The 23,655-nt window shown below is 41.3% G+C and overlaps 3 protein-coding genes across 6 annotated transcripts in view; 2 read left to right on the top strand and 1 right to left on the bottom strand.

Moving 5' to 3' along the window:
• Positions 1-23,655, top strand: part of ITIH5 (inter-alpha-trypsin inhibitor heavy chain 5) — a 134,511-nt gene that overhangs the window by 30,931 nt on the left and 79,925 nt on the right. The window lies entirely within an intron of this gene.
• ATP5F1C (ATP synthase F1 subunit gamma) lies at positions 1,353-8,641 on the bottom strand. 4 transcript variants are annotated; one of them, XM_068670074.1, is made up of 10 exons: positions 8,483-8,640; positions 7,798-7,832; positions 6,757-6,888; positions 5,882-6,086; positions 5,271-5,414; positions 4,808-4,872; positions 4,046-4,201; positions 2,895-2,991; positions 2,008-2,045; positions 1,353-1,491 (listed from the first exon to the last, which is right to left on the bottom strand). In XM_068670074.1, the coding sequence occupies exons 1-9, from the start codon at positions 8,524-8,526 to the stop codon at positions 2,039-2,041; spliced, it is 885 nt and encodes a 294-aa protein (XP_068526175.1). In that variant the 5' UTR covers positions 8,527-8,640; the 3' UTR covers positions 1,353-1,491; positions 2,008-2,038. The 4 variants fall into 4 exon arrangements, with proteins under 4 accessions (XP_068526175.1, XP_068526174.1, XP_068526176.1 ...); XM_068670073.1 differs by having other exon boundaries at positions 1,353-1,485; positions 2,003-2,045; XM_068670075.1 differs by lacking the exon at positions 2,008-2,045 and having other exon boundaries at positions 8,483-8,641.
• KIN (Kin17 DNA and RNA binding protein) lies at positions 8,669-22,639 on the top strand. The gene is made up of 14 exons (XM_068670077.1): positions 8,669-8,846; positions 9,897-9,991; positions 10,906-10,949; positions 11,049-11,171; positions 12,072-12,253; positions 13,390-13,438; positions 13,786-13,843; positions 17,359-17,482; positions 17,923-17,973; positions 18,194-18,196; positions 18,636-18,701; positions 19,764-19,863; positions 20,105-20,205; positions 21,677-22,639. The coding sequence occupies exons 1-14, from the start codon at positions 8,733-8,735 to the stop codon at positions 21,737-21,739; spliced, it is 1,173 nt and encodes a 390-aa protein (XP_068526178.1). The 5' UTR covers positions 8,669-8,732; the 3' UTR covers positions 21,740-22,639.

A 23,655-nucleotide genomic window follows, 5' to 3' on the forward strand; every position in this document is an offset into this window, starting at 1 on the left:
TCCTCCTGCCTCAGGCCTCTTCAGCAGATCCCAATTTGCCAACAAGTTTCAAAGAGACCAACATTTTCATGCTCAGTGTTACACCTGCACACCATCCCTCTCATCTGGGACATGAGAAATGGATCCCTGCTCACCCCCATGAGCCTCCTACCCACTCTGCATTCCCAGCTGCAGGCAGGCTGGGCAAAGCCAGGTGGGATTTTCACACAGCATCAGCAGAGCATGGAAGGTGCTGACAACAGGAGTCCATAATGCTCCACCACAACAGCAGCTGTGGAAATCAGGCACCACTGGGAAGCTTTAGCCCTACAGGTGTGCAACATTAGAAGTAGAATGTAAATCGTCAAGACTACCTCAAAAAATGAGATTGTTTTAAACTTGGAAGCCTAAAACAACAGTAGATTGTAATTTACTCTGTTGGGAGTTTGCCCTATACTTAAAGTTTCCCACAATTTAGAAAAAGAAACATGACAAAGCTTGATTTCTTGATTTACGTGTTCTACATAAAAATAAAATTATGCTTCAAGAATTATAGGCTCATAGCTGTCAACTAGAAATTGATCAAACAGCACTTATGGTTTTTAGACCAGCTGACTTAGGTCTAACTCAATCCAAGAGCAGCTTGAGCAAACAGCACATGGCTGCTTATGCCCGTCCCTGCTGTCAAACTCAGATGGGTTTGATGCTTACTGCCACATCCATTTTCTTCAGATCTCTTCTGTAGATCCTCTTCCCGTTTCTGTCCTGTATGATGCCGAGTCCTTCAGAACTCTTGATTTATTTGCAGAACTTGGGGTGGGGGCTTTCAACTTTTATGGTCATACCACACCACTATTTCTTTCCTACACTTCTGCTATATCATTTTATTCACATTTTTCCTTTATCTGTCACGCCCAGTGAATGCTGGAAATGGGAGCATTATTGTATTTTACAGCATTCAAATATATATAAACAGTGTGCATTTCAAGTAAACACTGAAATGATTCATATTGTCAGCTCAGTTTCTTTTAGAATGCAAACTTCTAGAAACAGTACTAGTATTGTGTTCAAATGAGATAGAGGTCAGTGTTCCAACTGCATGATCCAGAGAGGTTATTCCTCCGTTACCCTCCTTCAGGGCACAATACAACACATACAAAAAAAACCAACACTTTAAAACACAAGGTGTTAGTACACTAAACACAGAATCTCTTTTACTCTTCAAAAGAAGCTCCCACTTATATGCTTTCTATGCCAGAAATTAAAAGAATAAGGTTCATAGCCTTTAAAAATTATATTTTAAAGAGCAATCAAGTCAAAGCCAGATGTTTAGACAACTGAAAGCATTTGCTCCATAGACAAACAAGAACATGTGTTTCATGTAGGTGGTTTATTGTAAGAATTTACATATATTTCTGGGGCTTTACCACTTCTTCACAAAATAGCAAAGCAGTCTCATTAACACAGACACCGGTAAGTTAAACCATCTGCTCAGAAGAACTCTTTCTTCACCTGTAAGGCAAAGAGAATCAAATTAAAATCCTTCAATTAATTCATTTTTAAATTCATCTCCTCCAATCTAAATACTTTATCAACTCATTCATCTCCCTTACTCCCCGGCTCCCCTCAAATTCTCTATATCAATTCTGTTTTTCCTTGAAGCTTTGAATGTGCTTATTTTGCTAAGGAACTCTCCTCAGGTACAATGTGTTACAGACATTTTTAAGTCATAGCACAGCATTACAAGGCACTATAGAAAAAAATAAACTGTAATTTCAAATGAATCCAATAACCCATAAATTAAAAAGAAACATAGAAAACTGTCAAATATTGATGTATGCTATCATGGGCATAGTTTGTTTAAAATAATTGGTGCTTAACCTCTTAGATTCAAACTCGCAATGGGCAGTTTCTCAGCTGTCTGGGAGTAGAAATTTGTCTGAACAGCATCACTGAACTCTGACTTCCTTGTTTAAGACCATGTTTAGAAACCCTCCATTTTAAATGCAATCCATTCCATAACTTTACCTCTTGGATTTGGCTGAACCTCTTTTGTCGATTAATCCCTGGTTATGGTATTATGAGAAAAAAACACAACAAGCAGGTTAGCAAGCAACTCATGCAAATTAAGGCAAAACTATGCAAGTATTCATAACTGCAAATGTATTGTGAGGAGCACAATACAGCACGTAATTGCAATAGGGGATGTATTCCAGACACTCTGTAAACATACAGGATATTATCACATGTATTTGCATCTTTGAGTACACCACAAGTTTTTCAACTGTTAGCTGTAATACACATTGACTACATGCAGTTACAAAGTGTGGTCTAAGCCCACACATTTTGTAACCTGCTGTACACACAGTTGCAGAACGTCATTCTCAGGGAAACAAGCAATATTCTCAACTTTAACATTTATGATACACAGTTGGCATCAACAGACTCTAGAAATTCCCTCTTCCTTCCAACCCCTCCCCCAAACTTCTAAACACAGAAGACTGATTTATGCAAAGGCATTTCAGTCACCTGAGTTCCTCTGCTGTACTATAGCAATGTGCTGGGCTGCTTGAAGCAGACAGTAGGAAAAAAAACATGTAGCAGGGGCAGAGGGGAAACCAATTCAAAGCCCAAAATGAGGAAACATCCTCTGCTCAAGCAAGGATGTGTGTTGAAGCTAAAAATCTATTTTACCAGCTTTTGAAGTGTATCTAGCCAGAAAAGGCTTTCAAGCTTCACATTTGTTAGTAGAACTGCCACAAGCTGAAAAAACTTGGGAGTCATGCCATGGCCTGTTTTCCCTTTGGTTCTGGAAGTTACACGCCTTGACCTTCCCCGTTAACCTGACTGAAGCTGGATGCAAGCACGACATGACTTTGGAAAAACTCCTCTTTCATGTTTATATGGGTACTCACAGAGCAGCAGCACCAGAGATGATCTCAATAAGCTCCTTGGTAATGACGGCTTGACGGGTACGGTTGAATGTCAAGGTCAATTTGTCAATCATCTCAGCTAGAATAAATTAAGGTGGGAATTTAAGCATGTAAGTATTCAAATACAGGAAAAGTTGAATGAACAGAATACCAAACATTCTTGTAAATCCATGGGGATGATCAAGAGTCTCACTGCACTTTTCAGTTTCCCCTACAGGTAATACAACTCACAGCCAATCTAGAAACTAGATAATTTGGCTTGAGGCAATTGAATTGAACATCTAAAGAACAGGTGACAGACTAATAAATACCATAGTACCATTATCACTTATGTTAACATAAAACCAAATAGAGTATGCTTAAGTTAGATTTCCCTGTAAATACCAGCAATATTTCCTTCTAAGTTACTGCTGTTATGGCAAATGGAGCCTGATTTTTTGAATTCTTTTTTTCCTTTTAATGGAGACTGTACCACCACTTTCAAAATAAAGAGGATCAGCAGAGACCTATACTTACAGTTCCAGGTAGTCCTACTGCATATCACATCAGCTTCATTCAGCTTCCAGTAAGCTTTATGCAATACTACCTTCTTGAGACTGAAGTCTTATCACCATGCCCCGTTAAATGTTATTGGCTCTCTCCCACTAATACCAACTGCAACTGACTACGGTGCACTGAACTTGGACACTGCCCAAGGAATACTTGCATATTCTCAACTTTCTGCATGACAGGTGGTAAAATATTTAACCTGTTTCAGTTTCCCCACCTTTAAATTGATGTATTACTAGTTACATCAGTCTTACAAATAGATACAGGTTTATAAAATAAATTTGGAAATCCTCAGGCCAGCCACCAGGTTAGTTGAATATTTCATGTTCTTATTTAAAAAAAACATTAAGTTTGCTTTCAGTCACCTAGTCTTGTGTTCTAGAAAATTGACAGCAATCCTTCTTTCCAGGGACAAAATGAGGTTCACATGTTCCAAAAAAAACAACAGTAGAATTAGCTCACACAAAATGACTCAAGTTGTAATTAAGAGAGAAGCTGGTTCACTTCTGATCATTTTAGAAGCAGAAACTGTGAAAAGGGAGGTCAGCAGTTGAAGTCCTGGATAACCCAGGCAGCAGACTCACATGCGTTTTTGCTTGCGTTGTCCATGGCGGTCATCCTGGCACTCTGCTCGCTGGTGGTGGACTCCTTCAGGGAGTAGTACAGAATATTTGCGAGTGTAAATTCCTGGTAGTTTCTCAGCACATCAGCATCGATGTCATCGTAGATACTTAGGCTTTCTGTAAAATACGGAAGAGTGGATTCAGAGAAACCCAAGCTGTACTTTAAATAAAACACCACAATGTGATGTGGAAGACTTGTCATACAAAAGCTTGTTTCCACTTAAGACAATGTGGAGGGATTTTCTCCTTGTACTATGTCTACTTTCATAACAAAATTTTAAATACCGGCAAGATTACATATGTGGTGTGTTTTAATTAAGTTTCACCACTAGCAAGGCAGATTCTGACAAGGGCCAAAGCATCAGTGGTGTGTTATGTTTAATCTTCCCGCACAATGCTGCACAAACATTTTGGGGTGTTTTTACTGAATAGTGCAAAACCACTCGATGCCAAAAACACTGGAACCAAGAGTTTTGCATATGCATAATTCTTGCTTGAGAGAAAAATCTCAAACCAAAATTAGTACAACATTTCTTTTTCACCTCCCTCCCCACAACTGTTGGATTTATCAGCCTTGGAATGCCAAGAGAAAACAAAATTTTAAACTTATGATACAGTCACCATAAGATGACTTAACATCTTATTTCCATACACAGAATACTTTCTCTGCAAAAATACTTTCTATCCCTTGACATACCTGGTGGTTTCCAGTTTGCTACTTACCAGCACCAGCAACTGTTTCAAACGAGAAGATTGGTTTTTCATCAGTTTTGTAGGAGATGACAGACCTGTATAAAAAAAGCGTAACAGGCTTTGGCTGAAGAGCCTAAACTGAACATTTAATATCAACTTCTAACAGACAACTTCTGTCCTAATTCCTCAAAGTTTTGTGATACTCCTGATGAAGATATAACAAATACCTGAAAAATATAATGATGCACTGACTGGAAATAGAACAGCACGCGCTATACAAGTAAAAAGAGAACTCCAACCATAGCTATTAAAAAAAAAGGAACGACCAAACCACGAAATCAGCTCTTCACAAACAATAACAAACCGCACTAAACCTTCTAAACTGAACGTGCCTATTCACAGTTAGTTTTCACATTTTATTTCACTGGACCAACACCCTATTTGGAAGTCTGCCACCCAAGATCTTTCCAGTGCAGCTTCAGTTTAACCTTACCTGAACCGATTGAAGATGACAGAGCCTTCATCAAATTCATACCCAGAGTTTAGCAACTCTGAAGCAATGATTGAAGCATCTCCAAAGCTGGGAGGTCTCCGTCCCACTTCTTTGAATGTCATCAGGAAGTAATTGCTGTGCGTCCTGCAGTAACAAAAATCTGTGTCAGAACCAAGCTGGTGCTCTAGCAAACAACTACCTAGCACCAAGAGGCAAGGAATGACACTAACTTACTAGTGTTAGGAACCAAGCATCCTACTGAATTAGGGTCCGGGAGAAATTTTGCTTCCCTTCCCCAGTTAAATTATGATTATAATTTAGCTACAGCTTCATGATAAACAGACACTTGCAACAGGGTTCATGTTGCTACCTTGCATTTTTGGAACAAATCTGAAATGTCATGCATCAGTTTTGTAAGACAGCGGTCAAATCCAAGTGGTCAAAACCCTTTTTAGCTCATCAATTTTCTTTTATCTAAAGGAACTTGGATTTAGCACAGTTAAATAAAATGCAATTAACTGTGAATGCCATACAGCTTTGAGTGGTTTTGCAATTTTAAAATTTCTACAACAGGAAAAAGAAAAACAACCCCAACCCCTCTCCTTTTTTACCTCTGAAGTAGGCCTCTAATCTTGTCGCCTACACCAACCACCATAACTTCTTTCCCTGCATTTGAGAGGTTGGTAATCTGACTCTTCAAGGTTTTAGCAATAGATGTATGGATAGCACCACACAGTCCTCTGTCAGAGGACACACCAATAAGCAGGTGCTTCTTCTTGTCCTCGGGTGCCTTAATTTCTGCTTTCTCATACAGAGCTAAAAACAAAAAAGGAAATAAGTTATTCAAAAGTACCAGGAAGCAAATAGGTCCCATCAAAACATCTTTAACTAATTTCAATTAAAATCACTGGTAAACGGATTCCACATCATAGCCAGGTGAATTTTACCTCCCTCACAATCATTCAAGTTTGCACATGATCTGACCAGAGGTGACAAAGAAGCAGTTCATAGCCACCTGCATCTCTGCATCAGTGAATTTCAACTAAATAATGACACCGATTGCAAGTCCAGCGTCCAAGAAGCACGTGCAGTTCAAGAGTTTCCAGTAAGGTTTGGCAGTACCTTTAAGTATTAGACCTGATGCTACCAAGGTGCAACACTATTTCATTAACACAAAGGAGGAGGACAAAGAATCTGAGTAATGTTGCTTTTATGACTAATAAAGTAAATTATATAACCACACAAAGTTAAAAAATAATTCAGTTATCAGAATGAATTTCACACTACAACTCTTAAACATATCTTTCCATAAATTACTTATAAAGGAATACTCAAGGTAACAGTGGCTTAGGGATACAAATTCTTTTGGAAAAAAAATCTACAAAAAGGTTAAAAGTCTAGGAATTTAAAAGTATAGGCATTTAATCAACATCCTAAAAGCTTCCCTCTTCTATTCCCAAATTGAAGTGCAAGAGCCTTCTCTCACCCAGTGCTCCTGTTCCATATATTCTAGCAGGCTTCAGCTCCCTCTCAGCTCTTGCGTATTTTGCTGCAGAAACCATCTTCATGGACTTTGTGATTTTCTGAATGTTCTTGATGGACTTCAAACGTCGGGTAACTAGAAGGTTAATGGATGAAGGTCAAAACTAGTTAACACGGGGCACAATGACATTGATAACAAGCAATAAAATGCTATGAAGAGCTATTCAGAAATCATTCCCTGCGTTCCTCAAAGAAGAAAGAAAATAAACTACACCCAAATAAACCTCACAAAAGGTATGCCCTGTGTATTTGTACCAAGACAGCATACACAGCAAACCACCTAATACAAATGCATTTTTACAGCAGCTAGTTTTGCACCCTAGACATAAATTTAGTATTTACCCCAACATAAGATTTATTTACTACTCTTCCCTTCCATTTCTAACTGTTTCTCAAACACATAATTTGAGGAATATTGCCAGCTTTTCCGGGATGACAGGGAACAAACCCAGACCCAATACTATAAAGAGACAGAATAGCTTCCCTCCTCTGTTTAGATTGTGGCAATGAGATTCATAAAGATATTGATGTGAAAAGGAAACAAAACAGGTGTCCTAAGAACAAGTCCAAGACCAAGCCCCTATATAAAAACCTGCAATAGCTTAAAGAAGCATTATCAAAGCAGAAACGTTCAGACAACCTTTTATTCCCCAATGTGGGACAATAGACATAACAAAACAAGCTCTGTTCACTTAAAGATGAACAAAGCCCTGTTTTAGCAGATTTGACAAAGTTACTCTTAAGATGTGTTTGAATAAGACTATGCTGGTTTGCTTATATGGCACCTGAATTAGTTCTAGCAATGTTTTAAGCAGTGACTTTCCTGAAGGACACATGGTTCATGTAAGTTCATGGAGGTTCACATATCACTGTTGTGGTCTACCACAATGACTTTATCCAACAGATACCAACTGAAATTATCATCTAACAAAGGGCCTTCCTGCAACATTTTTCCCTCTTAAAAGCAGGCCAAAGCAGCACTTACTGTCTTTCAGAGTTGCCATATTCCTGACTTGGCCCCTGAAAATGAAAGTGGGAGAAATTAGGGCAGTTCATTACAACACCTGTCAAAGACAGGTCCATTTATGAGAGGCGGAAATTTAAGAGCAGTTATTTTTCAAAAAAACACCCCTCAGCAGGGACACATCTCTCCAAACCTTCCACATTTCTTCCACATTTCTTTCTTTAGATATATCATTTAATAGATTATCCTCTACCTTAGCTAACAGCGTAAGGCAGCCAAGGCCCGCAGTGCAGGGCACCAGAAGGGCACAACCTCCAAAACACCTCACGTTTTTCTTCTTAAGCGCTTAAAGCCAGGAAAAGCAAAGAGGACCCATACTGTGACAAACACCCTCCTGGCCCTGTCCATCCCCTCACCCTGCACCACCAGCCGCCTGTGTGCCAAACACCCTCCTGGCTTTTATCTGTCCCCTCACCCTGCACCACCAGCCGCCTGCCCGTGAAGAGCAGAGCCCTGAGACCCCTTCCTTGCCCCAGCGTTCCCCTCACAGCTCCCCCTGCTACTTCGCCCCCTCAGAGCTGTCCCTCAGAGCTCCCCCCCAACCCCATCTCCCCCTCACAGCTCCCCCCCCGACCCCATCTCCCCCTCACAGCTCCCCCCCGACCCCATCTCCCCCTCACAGCTCCCCCCCAGCCCTTCCCGTTACCATGCCGGCTGGTAAAGCCCGACGGCAGCGCCCCGGCACAACATGGCGGCGGTGGCGGTGACAGCGGCGGCGGCGGGAGCTCCCGGGGCCAAGATGGCGGCGGCTCCCCCCGCGCCCCGCTGAAGGTCAGCGCCGCCGCACCGCGCAGGCGCGCAGGACCCAGGGAAGGCGACTTCCGGTATGCCCCTCGGCGACTTCCGGCGGTGACTTCCGGGAGGGTGCCGGGGGGAGGAGGCGGCCCGCGGGCGCCATGGGGAAGTCGGATTTCCTCAGCCCCAAGGCCATCGCCAACCGCATCAAGTCCAAGGGGCTGCAGAAGCTCCGCTGGTACTGCCAGATGTGCCAGAAGCAGTGCCGTGATGAGGTGAGCCCCGCCTGGGTGCACCAATCCTACCCCTGGGGGGGGGGCCTCGGGCTGTGGGGGAGGCGCCTGAAGGGCTCCGACCCCTCTAGGGGCCGTGTGAGGGCGTCTAAAGGGCCTCGACCCCCCTTAGGGGTGGTGTGTGGGGGCTCCTGAAGGGCCCTGACCCCTCAGGGGCTGTGTATTGGGCTCCCAACCTTCTTATAGGGGTTCCCAGGAGGGGTTGCAGGGCTGGCAGCCGTTCCTCGGTTGCCGTTTGTGGGTTGTTATCATTCCTGCGAGGAGTGAATCTGTCAGAGAGAGGCTGGATCTCATTCAGTGGGAGCCAGGGATCTCTGTTTGCTTTTGGGGAGGATTCTCAGGCTCTGGGGATTCACAGCCCCTCATTATGTGGACCAAAATCCCCTCTGAGAGAACTGGGTGGGATCTGAATGGTTTCTGATTAATTGGGGTAGGGATTTATCCCACTGGGATCCCCAGTCCCCCCCCGGGAGAAGTCCTGAGCCGCTTCAGAGAAAGCCCCAAGCCTTCTTTGGGCACAATCGATCCCCAGCACGGTGATTGATCAGCCTGGGATGAGAGGGAGAGTACGGTGGTTCCAAACCACCCTGGTGGGGTAATTCACTCCCCACAGCCTTAACAAGGCAGTGGGTATAATTATGAGGTGGCTCTCATCAGTCTTAGGAGTTCAGGGAGGTCGTGGTTTCCCTTGGGTTCAGGATGAGTTCTGTGACGCGCTTGAGGGGATGCTGTGTATCTGGAGCACAGTAAGGTCATTTTTCCACCCTTTTCCACCCTTCCATTTCCACCCTTTCCACCCTTCCATTCTGTCTCAGGATCTTCCCTGCTTCTCCTGTTAGAAAAAGATGTTTTCTCTCTGACCCTTCCCCCTCTTTTTGGTTGTGTTCACCTGGGACCAGATGCCCATGGGATGCCAGTGCCCTCTTTCTCCTGGTTTCCTCAACTCAGGAGGGTTTTGTTTCTGGCTTGCCTCAGCAGGAGGAGCAGCAAACTAATTGAGACAAAGCTAAAATAGTTATTTTTGTTTTATAGAACGGCTTCAAATGTCACTGCATGTCCGAGTCCCACCAGAGGCAATTGTTGTTGGCTTCTGAGAATCCCCAGCAATTCCTGAATTACTTCTCTGAGTAAGTTTGCTACGTCTTCTTACCCAGCTCTGCGTTCCTATGTCAGATCTGCACAGCCAGACCTCTTAAGGCCATTTATGACCCACTGAAGACAATTTATTCTGATACACCTTAGTGCCAGCTATATTTTTAATGGCTCTTTGAAAAGTTTCCTCTTGAAAGTGCGTGAGAGATTTCAGGGAGCCACGATGTTTAAAATCTGACAATTTTATCCCTTTTGAGATTTTGTTTTTACCCCTAAATGTAGCAATTTTAATTCTAGATTTTTATACCAAGTATGACAGCTTTATCCCATGTCTGAGCCCTGTTCTGAGTTGCTCTCCCTTACAATTTATGTCCCTGTTGTGCCCCAGCTCAGCGGCTGTCACGCTCGCAGAGGTAAAAAGAGCTGAAAACCACTGCAGGGAGATAAGAAGCTGGTGATCTGCCCCAGGTCTCGCTGTTTCCCTCCTTCCTTTGTCCAGCTGACCTGCCTGACAGTGCAGCTGCCTGCAGCAGGAGGCTGAAGGGAGGCTTTATCCTCCTGCCATTGAATTAGTAGCGAGATGAGTGATCAATCTCCCCAGCCTGCTGCTGCCCTTTGTCCTGTCTCATGTTTTGTGTCAGCGTTAGTCAACCCTGGAAGATAGCTGGTAATGAAATACCAGCAATTAGCGGGAAGTGTTTAGGCTTCATTCTTTCCTTTTTATCCCTTTGAAAGGGTATTAATGCCTTCGGAGGACTTAACTTGTATGTGTACACACTGTGCTTAGTGCCACCTCGCTGAAAAGAGGGAAATGAGCAGCTGAATTTCATCACGCTCAGCTCAAAGAGTGCTCCTGTTTATGTTGCTGTGACATAAATGCTAATGACAGTAGAAAATCTCTCTGTAATGCTTTACATTTTCCTAAAATACTTTCTTTTTATCCCCTAAGGGAATTCCGAAATGATTTCCTAGAGCTGCTCAGGAGACGATTTGGTAAATATTGTTTGTTTTTTTTTAATGTTGTCTCTTGATTCCCTTTTGGTTGGTTTCTCCTAGGTCCAATCCTTACGTTTAATATTAATTCTGTTTCAGGAACCAAGAGAGTCCACAATAACATCGTGTACAACGAATACATCAGTCACCGCGAGCACATCCACATGAACGCCACGCAGTGGGAGACACTGACTGATTTCACGAAATGGCTGGGGAGAGAAGGTGACTAGGGTTGGTCAGGGTCAGGAAATTTTAAAATTATTAGATAATTGTATTGCTGCTAAGTAATCAGTAAGTGTTTGTGTTAGTTCTGTTTTCCTGTATGTGTGTAGCAGATGTCCAAACATGTTTCTGTGCTAACCATTAGGAATTTGCATATGGGAAGTGCCAGAGGTCTGGGAGAAATACATCAATCACAAACTTTTCCTGTAGTTACTGGAGCTATTGCTAAATCCTAAGTCACCTTCCAAGAGTTGTCATTTAAAAGGTAAAAACTGTGGCAGGACGTCTCTTACAAATACAGAATCCTTCAGGATTTAAGGTGACAAGAAGCACACAATTGTTTTCATTCCTGACCTAATGAAAGGGTTTAAACTTGAGCAATTTTGGGTTCAATGGGGGGAACAGAGTGTTATACTGTGGTACCACAAATTTTACATTGGCTTAATTGCCTGTGTGCTACAGGATACATTCGTGAGTCATTTAACGTTTGAAAAGTCACTGTGAGTGTCAGTAACAATAAGGGAGCATAGTGAAGTTTCCTACAGTGTGATGCTATTGGTGTGTAGTGTTTATAGAGGTTAGATTTCTGTTTACTTCCTTGTTAAATCAATGGGAAGGAAGCCTTTTCTTCAATAAGGAAAGCATTCTGTCTGCTTTACTACATCTTCTGGCCTATTTCCAAATAGAACTGGCTAGCTGAAGGGAAGAAACAATCACTAAAGATAATTCAAAGTCAATTTTACCAGGCCAGTAAGGGGTATGTTGTCTCCCTATGAAATATACAAAAAAGTATTTGTGTCGTTATAGCACACATGAGCTATGAAAATGATCTTGATATATTCTTTGTTCCTCCCTTGTTGTTTGTTAGTATTAATTTAACTTTTTCTTTTGAGTTTTTAGGTCTTTGCAAGGTGGATGAGACTCCAAAAGGCTGGTACATTCAGTATATTGATAGGGACCCAGAGACTATTCGCAGGCAACAGGAACAAGAGAGGAAGAAGAAACAAGACCTTGACGATGAAGAAAAAACTGCTAAATTCATTGAACAGCAAGTTAGGAGAGGCTTGGAGGGGAAGGAACTGGTGAGGAAAATTGCATTATAATTACTTTAAGCTAAGTTAATGCTGCTAGGATCCTTCCACTGGCATTTCCTTTGCAGTCAGTTAAAAGGTGATGAGTAATCTTCAGGCACCAGGTTGCAAGCTGGTCATTGGTTCAAACTGGGGAGCAGTGGGCAATTGTGGCTGCATTTACAGCACTGTTCTTCTCTAAACCAAGAGAAAAATTATTTCCCCATCTTACTGTCTGATCCTAGTCATGTCAGGTTTGATTTATGCTGTCTTTTCCCATACTTAAATCATCACATTATCGTACTTATGTCCTGAAACTTCTGTTAAACATTTATGTAAGATTATAGCCTGCTCTGGAGGAACGCTTGGAATTGCTTTGTACCTGGCTTGCTTTACCACTAAGTGAGTAATAGTTCTCTTCAAGTCATAAGCAATTTAAAAATCCTGATTTTAAAATAGGAGAGTGAACAATGTCCAGGATGATGTCTACATTTATGATGTTTTAAAAACTTTTAGGGCTGCAAATAACAAGTACAGTAGGAAGGCTAAGGTAACCTGGGAGGCTGAAATAATCAAATCCACAAAGTGAAAAGTTTTTTTGATAGTCCCGGCATGCAGTTTGGGAGCTGTTCCTTTGGCATCGTTCCATGACTTCCCTATGTGTTGTTGCCTGGGATTGAGACCTCTCATTTGATCCTGGATGTTGATAGGTACATTTAAATGCAGTTGTAAGCAATTATATTTTCCTTAATTTAAAACTAATTGAAATTTAAACGGTCTGAGCCTTTAGTACTAAAAATCTGGAAAGATTCCAGTATTTTTCTTCTTTAGTTTATCAGTCTGTCCAAAAACCAGTCTAATCATGCTGGTTCAGAATGAGAAAATTTAAGGTAAGCCCCCTTCCCTTTCATGCTAGAATCAAGCAAGTTTAGACAGCATCTCTGGAGAGAGTGTTGAGTAGTTAAGTTTGCACAGCAGCCTGTGATGAGATAATGTTTTCAATTTATAATTGTATGAATCAAGCCAGGCAGATTATTACAGTTACTAGATAACCTCACAGTAGTCTGTAAAACTGAGCTAATCAGTGATCACAAAAAAATGATATCTTGGCTCAGCTTTCTGAAATCTATTTTGTATTCTTTTGGCAGGAGGCACCAGTCTATACTGAATTGAACAGAGAAAATGAAGAAGAAAAAGGTAACCGATTCTTGAAACATGCCGTTTTTTAGAACTTACAGAAGCTGATCTTGGGACTAAAATGTGTTGAGAACTAAGGCTTGCTCAGTGCTTCATAAAGTGCTTTGAGATAAGTTAAAAAGAGCAATGGAAATGTGGAAATACAGAGATTTTTTGTGTACTTTGTTTGAACTAGTGTAATTTTTTGAACTAGTTTATTTTAAAAGTGAAAATACTTACTAATTTTTGTTTTAAATCTTACGATCTTTCCCATTTATGGATTGTTAAAATTGTAACACCTTTCAATGTACTTACATATAAAGATAGACATAAAGTAATTCTTTTTTTTTGTTTATTTGGTTTTTCAGTTGCATTTAATTTAAACAAAGGAGCAAGTACTTCAGTAGCAGCATCTTCTAAAACCAGGTGAGAAAAGAATTTAAGGGCAACCTTAACTTTTACAAATTACTTACGTGTCAATGGTATTTGTATTGGAAGATATATGTTGTCCTGGAGTATCTGGAGTCTGCTGTCTCATCCTGCTGTTTATTCAGGAGGGGATACTAGGCAGCTTCATGGTTCCTTTTGTATTTTAAGTGGTTGAATGGTTAGATCTTAAACGCATGCTGTGAGGAGCCTTCTTGAATTCACTAAGGTCTGTGGTAGGTGCCAATAAGGTAATAAGCAGTAGTAGGTTCCTCTAGGAAGGGATTGTTATGTGAGATGGCGGATAAGGGATCTAATCAAACTATTTAAAGTGAATCCCATCTAGTCCCAGCTGCCTTCTGTGAATGGGTATTCGTGACTTGTTCATTTCAATTCCCAAAACCTTTGACTGCTTTGTCTAATTTGAGGTAACACTTTCCCTGATCATCTTTAAAGGAGCTGAATCTACCTGACATAAATCTTTCTAAAGCTCACGAATTTAATTGTCATCATATAACCACAAGTAACACGGACAGAAGAGATCAATAATGCAAACGATATGTACTCACAGCAGTCTGGGGAACTGTGTGATGAGCAGCACATCTTTTCTTGTGAGGCAATATTGTAATTAAATGTATTGCAGGTAAAACGAAAGCTTTCTTCTCATCATAAGCTTAGCTTCCAGATAAGGTATCTGATGGGTGATATGCCAGGCAGAAAATGAGACAATAAAGTAGTTCTTTGCAATAAGAGATACAGATGCAGGCTTAGAGGAATACTTGTAAATTATCCCTAAGCATTGAGTTGTGCTTAAGGTGAGTTTGAAACTTAATGCAGACACTCACTTGAATGGTTTCAGTGAAGAAAACTCAGGTTTGCTTTCAGGGTGCTTGCTAAAATTTGGCTGAATGTGAAATCATGTACCAGGAGATCTATTTTTTTCAAAGTATAAGATAGGTACTTGTATGTAAGCTTTGTAATGGTAGTGTTGAAGCAAAATTTGGGTATCTCCTTCGCAGTAAGGTGACCGGCCTGCGGTTTATCTGTCACTGGGGATATAGTTTCCATGTATGACTGAAGTGAATCCTGCCTCCCTGTGTCAGCCTAAAGGTGTGTTCTGCACCTGTGAGATGTGTTGGCTGCTGCTGAGGATCATTTGAGTTCAACCTGATACCACATGCTGCAGAATCCTGCCAAGGATTAGTGCTTGCATTTCCCGACTGGGGACAGAAATAGGGCCAAGAGGCCATAGGTTGTGGATGGTGGATTTTGGAGGGCGTGGGGCTCCTGGTTTTGGGGTACAGAGATGTAGTTGGAGATTTGCTGAGAAGGGGGGTGAGAGGGGAGGTGTGCCCTCTGTGTGTCCGTGGGCCTGACACGGAGCTGGGAATCACCGCTGCAGGCACGGCTTCTGATGCTCACAGCCTTTGAGTAAACCCAGGGCCTGTGTTTATTTTTTCCTTTGAGAACTTATATCCTCAAATCCCTGCTTAACGGGGCTGCTCTAGTGGACAAGATTAGAATCACTTCTAATTAAGGAATGGGCAGGAGCTATGGCCAAGGTCACCCTACTGCAAATGTACCCGTGCACAGTCCTGCCCACACACTGATCAGCCTCCGCTGTCTGCAGTCAGGGGCTCCCCAGCCCTATAATCCCACAGGGAGTTCCTTCAGAACCTGTTTGCCCTAATGTTTAGGAATTTGTCCGCGGTTTTCTGTCTAAATGTAGTCATGGCCAGTTTATACCAGTTGGTCTTGTGTTGGTGCGGGTGTTTAATGTAAATGGTTATTTTTCTCCCCAGTGATTCTTTCTCCTCAGGCACTAAATGCATACAGAGAACAGTTTTAGCCTTTCAACCTTTCCTGTACTGCATGAGCAGGCTTATACTGTGCTAGTCTTTACTGTGCTGGCCTTGTTTTCTTGATCCCTTCCTTGCCCTTGTTCCAGAGTCAGCTAAACTTCCTTGGAACAGGAGAGCTGATCCAATTTGCGCATGCTGCAAAGGAAACCTCACCGTGGCTTATGCAAGGCACTAATACTTGTCTGGCTCGATGCCTCCTAGGGTTGCGTTTGACCCTCATGGTTGGTCTGCGTTGGTAGTTGTTGTCCACGCTTATAGCTAGACCCTCCTCTGCTTCTGTTGTTCTTAAACACCGATGAGCTTCCAGTAGACAGAAGCTACTCAGAGTAAACTGTTCCAAAGCATGTGAGCTTGCCTAATGTGCTGGTTAATTTTGTCTCTTGTAAAACACAGTTTTCAAGGTAAACCAGTCCTTTCTTGTATCCAGTTCTTTCTTGTGTCGTCCATGCTGATGGCACGCCTGAATAGTGTTGGTGGTCTCTCACTCTTTGTCCCAGGGTCCTTGATGAATACCTTAAATAAGATTTGTTTTAGTCCTGGCACCCAGGAATCCCTTAGTGACCTCACAGCATATTCATTTTCCTTCTTAAATGCAGGCATTGCAGTTGTTGTTTTAATTGTATTTTGCCCTATATAAGATATTTATTTTTAAGTATTTGCTCTTGGATTTGTGATTTAATGCGCTGTTTTTTCTAGAACTCTACTATGGAGGTTTTCCAGTCTTCCTTTGAGACACGTTTGATTTTTCTCTCAATTTTTTTTCTATTGCCATTTCTGTATCTCGTTCCCATTATGAATCTTCCCTTTGCTAGTACATCCAACATCCTCACTAGAGAACCTGGGCAAAACATGAGATTCGTTGTAAGGCCATAATAAGATTATCATACTGTCCGCCTCACAGCAGCCTTCTTCACCTTTCTGGATGAGAAAACACCCCAATTCTTACTGCATCCAAATGTTTTTTTATAAATACGTGCAAATACAGGGTGCCTTTAAGCAGTTCTCGCTTTACTCATGTGTTCCCTGATCCCTAAGATAAAAATATTTTTGCTGATTGCTCTTTTTTTTCATAAGTCATAGGCTGTTTGCCTATTTTTACGTATGACCCTGGAGGTGGTGTTCATTTGCTGGGTGTAGAGCCCTTTTCTACAATTTCCCCTTGTTTCCCTCCCTCTGCCTGATTGATTGATTATCTCTGTCTGGAAGGATTTCCAGGCCTCTACCCGTGTTGGAGAGTTGCTCAGTCCAGGTGGCTTCTCTACAGCCACAAGCTTGCCATTTTTATTCAAGTATTTGAAGGAAATATTCCAAACAAATGTAAAACTCTTATTTGCAGACTTGTTTTTTGCCTTTACCATTTAACTTGAGTCCCCAGACAACTCTTAGCTTTTGCACTGGTGAACTGCCCACTAGGTGGTTTTCATTAACTGGACTGCTTGCAGTGAGCATCAGGGGACGTGGAACTCACACCTTGAGATCAGCTCTCGCTGCAAAGTGCAGTCCTAGAGGAGGCATGAGTAGTCTGGAAGGTGACGTTGCATGACAGAAGTCAGACAGATCAGCAGGCCTTTTTGTGCAAGTAGTTCTTCGAATGCAGCTTGGTAGAGGAGACAAGTTGAGGTCTGCTGTGAAAACTCCATCTTGCTCTTCCAGCAGTGTCCTTGGACCAAGTGCATTGAAGACAGCGGAAGGGGCAGTTAAAAGAAAAGAATCATCTCATAGCTCTGGTCAGTCCAAAGAGAAAAAGAAGAAATCTGCACTGGATGAGATTATGGAGGTAATAGTTGTGCAAGGATCTCTGTCTTTATAACCCCAATGGGTCCACTCTCCCAGGGCCTCAGTTACCTCAGACCTTCAGTTCCTGTGGAATTCAGACCTTCATGTCCTATAAGGCAAAACTATTTCACTTCCCATTTAAAACTGTTTGCTGCTGCTCATCTGTGCCTATTCCCCACACAATCCAGATATTGGAAGTAAAGGAATACAGCTTTTGCAAGAGAAGAAAATATCTTGACAAAAACAAACGTAAATTTCCATCATTTTATTGTGGACTGCTAGATCTCATCAGATTCATTTTTGTGCAGCAAACACATGCTGACATACCCTTGTACTTTTCCCCACTTGACGTGGGTCTGGAGAATTGGTTCAGCTTTTTGAAAGCATGGGGGAGCTGCGGTAAAAGGAGAAAATAAATGGTGATTGTTTGTTGTTCTGTAGCTTGAAGAAGAGAAGAAAAGAATATCTCGAACAGACTACTGGTTGCAGCCTGTAAGTGTCTTAAAAATTATTGTCAAAACAATAAAGCTGCTAGTGATTTGAAGCATGTAAAGATCCAAAAGCAGATTCCAACTTAAATTCACTCATTTCCCAAGCTGCCAAATATGAGAAATTAAAGTATCTGGGAGGAATTGCCCTCTCAGACTGCAGGTCATGCTCAACTAGAAACATCAGATACCAGATCTCAGATGGGGTGGAATTCTTTAATTAGGGAGTTGGTGCCAACAGTCTCTGCAGATGATGTTTAAATCGTGGTGTGACTTACAGCCGTCTTCTTCCTATGCTAGTAATTGACTCACAGAGATGCAGAGTTCAGCATCAGCCTTTGAGCTGCGAGACCTCATTTTAGACTGTTTTTTAGATCAAGAACTGCCCTTTAACTGTTGAGGGCTGTCATTTTATATCCTATATTAAAATGTAACTGAATATGTAAAACAAAAAAAGTCCTGAGAGATTATACTTGGAACCAACAATTCAAGGATAAATACAAGGTGTTGAATGCTGAGTCTTTGCTATTGCTGCTTCTTTCAGTGTGTCCATAGTGTCACTGTGGTTGGGGTTAGAGTGACTTGAATGTTTAATTAGATTGTGTAATTGTTTGTATATTTTGTCATTTTAATGTGTTTTTTTTTCCTTCCTTTCAAATTTTCCAGGAAATCGTAAAAATTGTCACAAAAAAGCTGGGGGAGAAGTATCACAAAAAGAAAGGAGTTGTTAAGGTAAAGCGTGCAAATGGAAGCACATCGCTTTGGTTAGGTTGTTCTGGTAGCAGATGACTTCTGAAGTTTTCTGTTTCACTGTGTAAGCTGTTCAGCCTCGAGTGAACACTTGATGGGGCTGTAATTCACCTTAACTTCACTGGGACTTAGTCTGGGCCGAGCAAATCTCTGAATTGATTTAGTTGCATTTACTCAGTGATCCTTTAGCTGTTTTTGTCCTGCCCAGCTTATCCCTATGAACACATCACTTGTGGGGAACGGTCACTTTTTCAGTATGAGAAGACCAAGAGCAGTGCAATTGCATTTTAATCTGAGACAAGTCAGTTTTGCACAAATATTTACACCGCATGCTGCCTTTGAGCAAGATACCTTTTGTGTACAAAATCTTCAGTCTGTAAGCCTTGCTCTGTTCAGAAGTGGTTTCTTTTAGCCACTGCCAGTGAAATAATGCTTTACTAAGTAGTCCGAGGCCAAACAGTCTCTGGCAGGAGCACCGAAGAACAACACCCAAGTGTGTTTTGAATGATTGACAGGAGCATAGAGAGCTCAGAATCACAGCTTTTTTTGGTAAGCATCTTAGAAGGTCACGTGTACCGGTGGCTGTCTTCCACTGAGCTCTGAACAAGGGAGGTTGAATGTGGTTTATGCTAGGTGTAAAGATGGTCAGTGACATTTTTCCTCATTGAGAGGCAGTAACGCCAGTTTAGCTCACTAAGAGAGAAAGAATTTATTCCCCATCTTTGAGAGGATAACTAAGGTAGCTTTATCTGAAGGTTGACAAAACCTTCAGACAAGGCTGACCAAAATTTTTGGTCTTCATTTACAAAGTAGACCAGTCTTTGATGTTTAAGAGAAGCGCTTTGAGGGTAGCCTTACCTTCAGAGTGAGGCCAGCTGGTGGCTTACAGGAGCTGGATGCTTTTAGGACAGCTCAGAAGTCGTCATTGCATTTGTAAATGTACAAATGCAGACTCATGGTCCTGAATTTGTTAACATTGAAAACGTAAACTTAGAGAATTCTTGGATATCATAGTCACTGTTAGGCCTCTGCCTTTCACAACAGGAAGTGATTGACAAATACACAGCAGTTGTGAAGATGATTGATTCTGGAGACAAACTGAAGCTTGATCAGACACATCTGGAGACAGTAATACCAGCACCAGGTATGGCTGTTTGTTTTGCTCGTTTTCCAATTTAGCACTCACAGCAAAACTTAAATTTAAGTTCTTTTAAACCACAAATCATCCACTTGAAAACACTTTGTGAATGAGCAGGCTGTAAGGCAGCTTGCTGGAGCCTCGAGGAGAAACCTTCTGTTCTGTGGTGGGTGGTGAAGTTGAACCTAACTCTATGAAAAGAAGTTGAGAGCCCTCTTTGTAACTGTTCTCCTATTTCTCACTTCAGGCAAGAAAGTTATGGTATTAAATGGTGGTTACAGGGGAAACGAAGGCATCTTGGAATCTATCAATGAAAAGAAATTTTCAGCAACAATAATCATTGACTCTGTAAGTATAAAATGCTGTAAGGTTAGTTTGTGTAGAGTGCTTTTTCATCTGTATGCTGGAGAGCTTTCACAAAAAAAAAAAAAGGTGTCATTAATCCCGTCTTATAGGTGGGATTTGTGGTGTACAAAATGCTGTGCTCACCCCTCTATTCCCAACCAGTAGGAAAACAGCTTCTTGTTCTTCATTGCAGATTAAGGTTCTGCTATTTGCTTTTAAGAAGATCCCCAGATGCTAAATTCAGCAAGTTTTTAACTTGAAAGAGACTTGCAAAATATTTTGTATGTTTGTTTTGAATGTGGCTGTTGTTGCACTGTTTTGTGGGAAGGTAAAAAAAAAAAAAAAAAAAAAAAAAAAAAAGTGAAATATGCAGGGAGGTGATTTTTCTCCTCCCTTTTTCTCTTCCCTTCCACTAGACTGAATATGGGGCTTTATATGCTTCTCTGTTGTTTTGTTTATAGTTAACAACTACATTTGAGGTTTGTTTTTGGCTCTGTTTTTTTTTACATCCCACCTTTCTCCGGGCTAAAGTTAAGTCACGTGATCACCTCTGTGTTTGTGGCTATTTCTTTGCTCTCCTCTGCCACACCATCTTTAAACTCGTGGATATGGCAGGAGATAGACCCTGTTAGTACCCTGTTTAAAGAAGGGCTGCAGAAACTCAGCCCATGCGGGATTCTGGAGAATTTACTCGAGGACAGACTGCGCAGGTGTCCTAACCACAGCTTTGGCTGGAGACGAGGATTGTGAAACATTGGTCTTGGGAAAGGAGGCTATTTTTTCTCATGTTCTTGTATATGTAGATGTGAAGATTACCTCCTTCTGTGTGAACTGTAAGTCTATACATTAAAAAAGGGTGGAACTACCTCTGAAAACCACTAAAGTCTGTGAGAATTTTCTTAATGATTGTAAGGTTACCAGGGGTTTTATATATAACATGTCTGTATTCAAAATCAAATCTGTTACTCCTTAGAAGCTTACAGTGAATCAACTCAAAACAGCTGCTTATATTTGCCCCAAAATTTGAGGAACTTGAACTAACACAAAGTGTCCTGAACGTGAAAAGATTTCTGGGACAGTATTGAAGCCTTTTCACGTTCTGCAGTCAGATTGCAGGCAATGAAAAAGAAAACGCTGTGTTGTGAACAAATCCCAAACCTGCAGTTCTTTTTTTAAATGCATTCCACTATGTATCACCTGTACAACGGCCGTTGTGTATTTATATGTGGCTTTTGGGCAGAGCCCTTAAACAGAAAAGTAGCTGTTGTGCTTTTACTGTGCACAGCACCGGATAAAAATGCTAATGCCTGGGATTTCCAGTACTGTTCATTTCAGTTGTGCTTCTTAAAAAATGACTGAATGCAGCAAGATTTGATACGGCCTATTTAGCTATGTTACTTTAAGTTATCTGGTGGGAAATTCAACAAACAAGTTTATGCTCTGATCTTATTTCTTACACTGTGTTATTTTCCAGGGACCTTTAAAAGGACGCCGAGTTGAAGGTATCCAGTATGAAGACATTTCCAAACTTGCCTGAGGCGCTAACTGTGAATCAAGAGATGATTTTGGTTCCCAAAAACATCTTTCTGGCTTCTTCCAGGCAGATACAAGACTCTACCATGTCAGGGTTTTTGTTTTCTGTGTATATGTATTTATAATGTATATAGAAATCAACCATGAGCAAACTGGTTTTATTTAAAGATCACTATAAATTTGTTACATAAAATGTTTGTGGAAATCTTATCAGTGGAAGTACTCTGTCTGATTCTGTTTCAGAGTTATTTTATGATACTTGATTCAATTTCCTTTTGTAAAACACAGCAGATAGCTGCAAGCTGGAGTATTCTATTTACTGAGGTGCATTACGAGTTCCATAGGGTAGAGAATTACCTACAGTAACTGCTTGAGGTGGGCGGAGAGTGTTAGGGCCAATGGAGTTTAAACTGCACACTTTTCAGCCTGCAGCCAAAATTAAATTCTGGCTGGAGGAACAAGGGAAAGAATTAACAGAATAGCAAGAACGTAGCAGTGCTGCAGGGGATTCTTCTGGATTTTTTCTAAAGAATGGTCTGGTTTATTAAGTGTTGTTACCAACTTATTTTTAGTTAACTTATCATCTGTAGTAGAATCCACATAACCAGCTTTCTCCATCACCTTGTTTTCAGGGCTTCTAATAATACCAATATGCAATTTATCTGCATGTGGACTGCCAAGATAAATGTTACTTGTGGGCTTTCTAGGATGCCAACCTGAGTGCGTGCAGATATGAGTTGGTGATTGCTGTTTGGGTTTTCCAGAGCATTTTCCTTTGTTCATATTTCCATTGTTTCCATACTTTGCTGTGGATGCTAAATGAGTAACATTAATTTTTTTATTTTTTGACACATTTTGTACAATATTTTTAAGGCTTTTCAGGAATAAATGTAAACCTTTCTTAGGTGAGTGTATTCCTTTTCAGCCTTTTAAACACACTGGGTGGCACTCTGTAGGTTTATATCCACTGAAGAGCACAGTAAAGTGTCTAACTGTTGTAACTGCCTTACTTGTGGAATAGAAAGGTGCAAGTTTTTCTTTTACAGGCAAATTACAACCCAGGCAAACTACAAACCATCACCTTATGGTTCAGTCTGCCTCTGATTACACTGTGTGGATCTGGAACCTGATGGCAAGAAAACTGATACCCCTGTACCTTCCAGAGCAGATCTTAGCTGTGGGGAGCTGTTGTGTCTGATGCTGTGTGGTTTTTGGGGGAATCTGACATGTAGGAAACTGGGGAAGGTGAGAAGACCATCTGGTCTGCTCATCTGGGAATAGTAGAACTTTTTTGCCATGCTAACACAACAATTTTCTGTGTTTCAGCAAAAATCCTTTCATGAGACTTGATTTTTATTTTTATATTTTTTTTCCTTAGAAGAGGTACTCAGCACCTTCCATAGTGGGCTGAGGGTCGCATAGGACAGGATGCTGTTGTGATGTCACATTCAGTGACGTGACATCAGTTGCACTGCAGTCTACAGTTCAGGGTCAGTAGCAGCAAAGTCACTATTTCTTGTACCTTTCTTTGCCTCAGAGAACCATGATTTTGTGGTTTCCAGGGGACCCCTGCAGGAAGGCTGGAAGACTGCAGAGGCTTAGTGAAAAGCTGCTGTCTGGAATGACCTCACACAGGAGAACTAAATGGCTTTCCAGGGATCCCAGACAAAAATGCAAGTCTAGCAGTAATGCAGTACTTAAAAAAAATGCAGAAAGGATCTGAAGACAGAAGATTGGCTGTCAGTTTAGGCTGTTTGAGCAACCTGGATTGTGTAAACAGCTCTAGCTTTTCTCAAAGGACAGGTTCTGAGTAAGAAGAGGCATGTAAGAGACTAATGAGGATAAAAGAAAAAACAGCTTTTCTCTCACTGAAAACAATAACACCTGACATTCTAGAGCCTGAAACGTTAGAGTGAATAT

The sequence above is a fragment of the Anas acuta genome, chromosome 1 (assembly GCF_963932015.1).
Source record: "Anas acuta chromosome 1, bAnaAcu1.1, whole genome shotgun sequence".
NCBI classification, from domain to species: domain Eukaryota; kingdom Metazoa; phylum Chordata; class Aves; order Anseriformes; family Anatidae; genus Anas; species Anas acuta.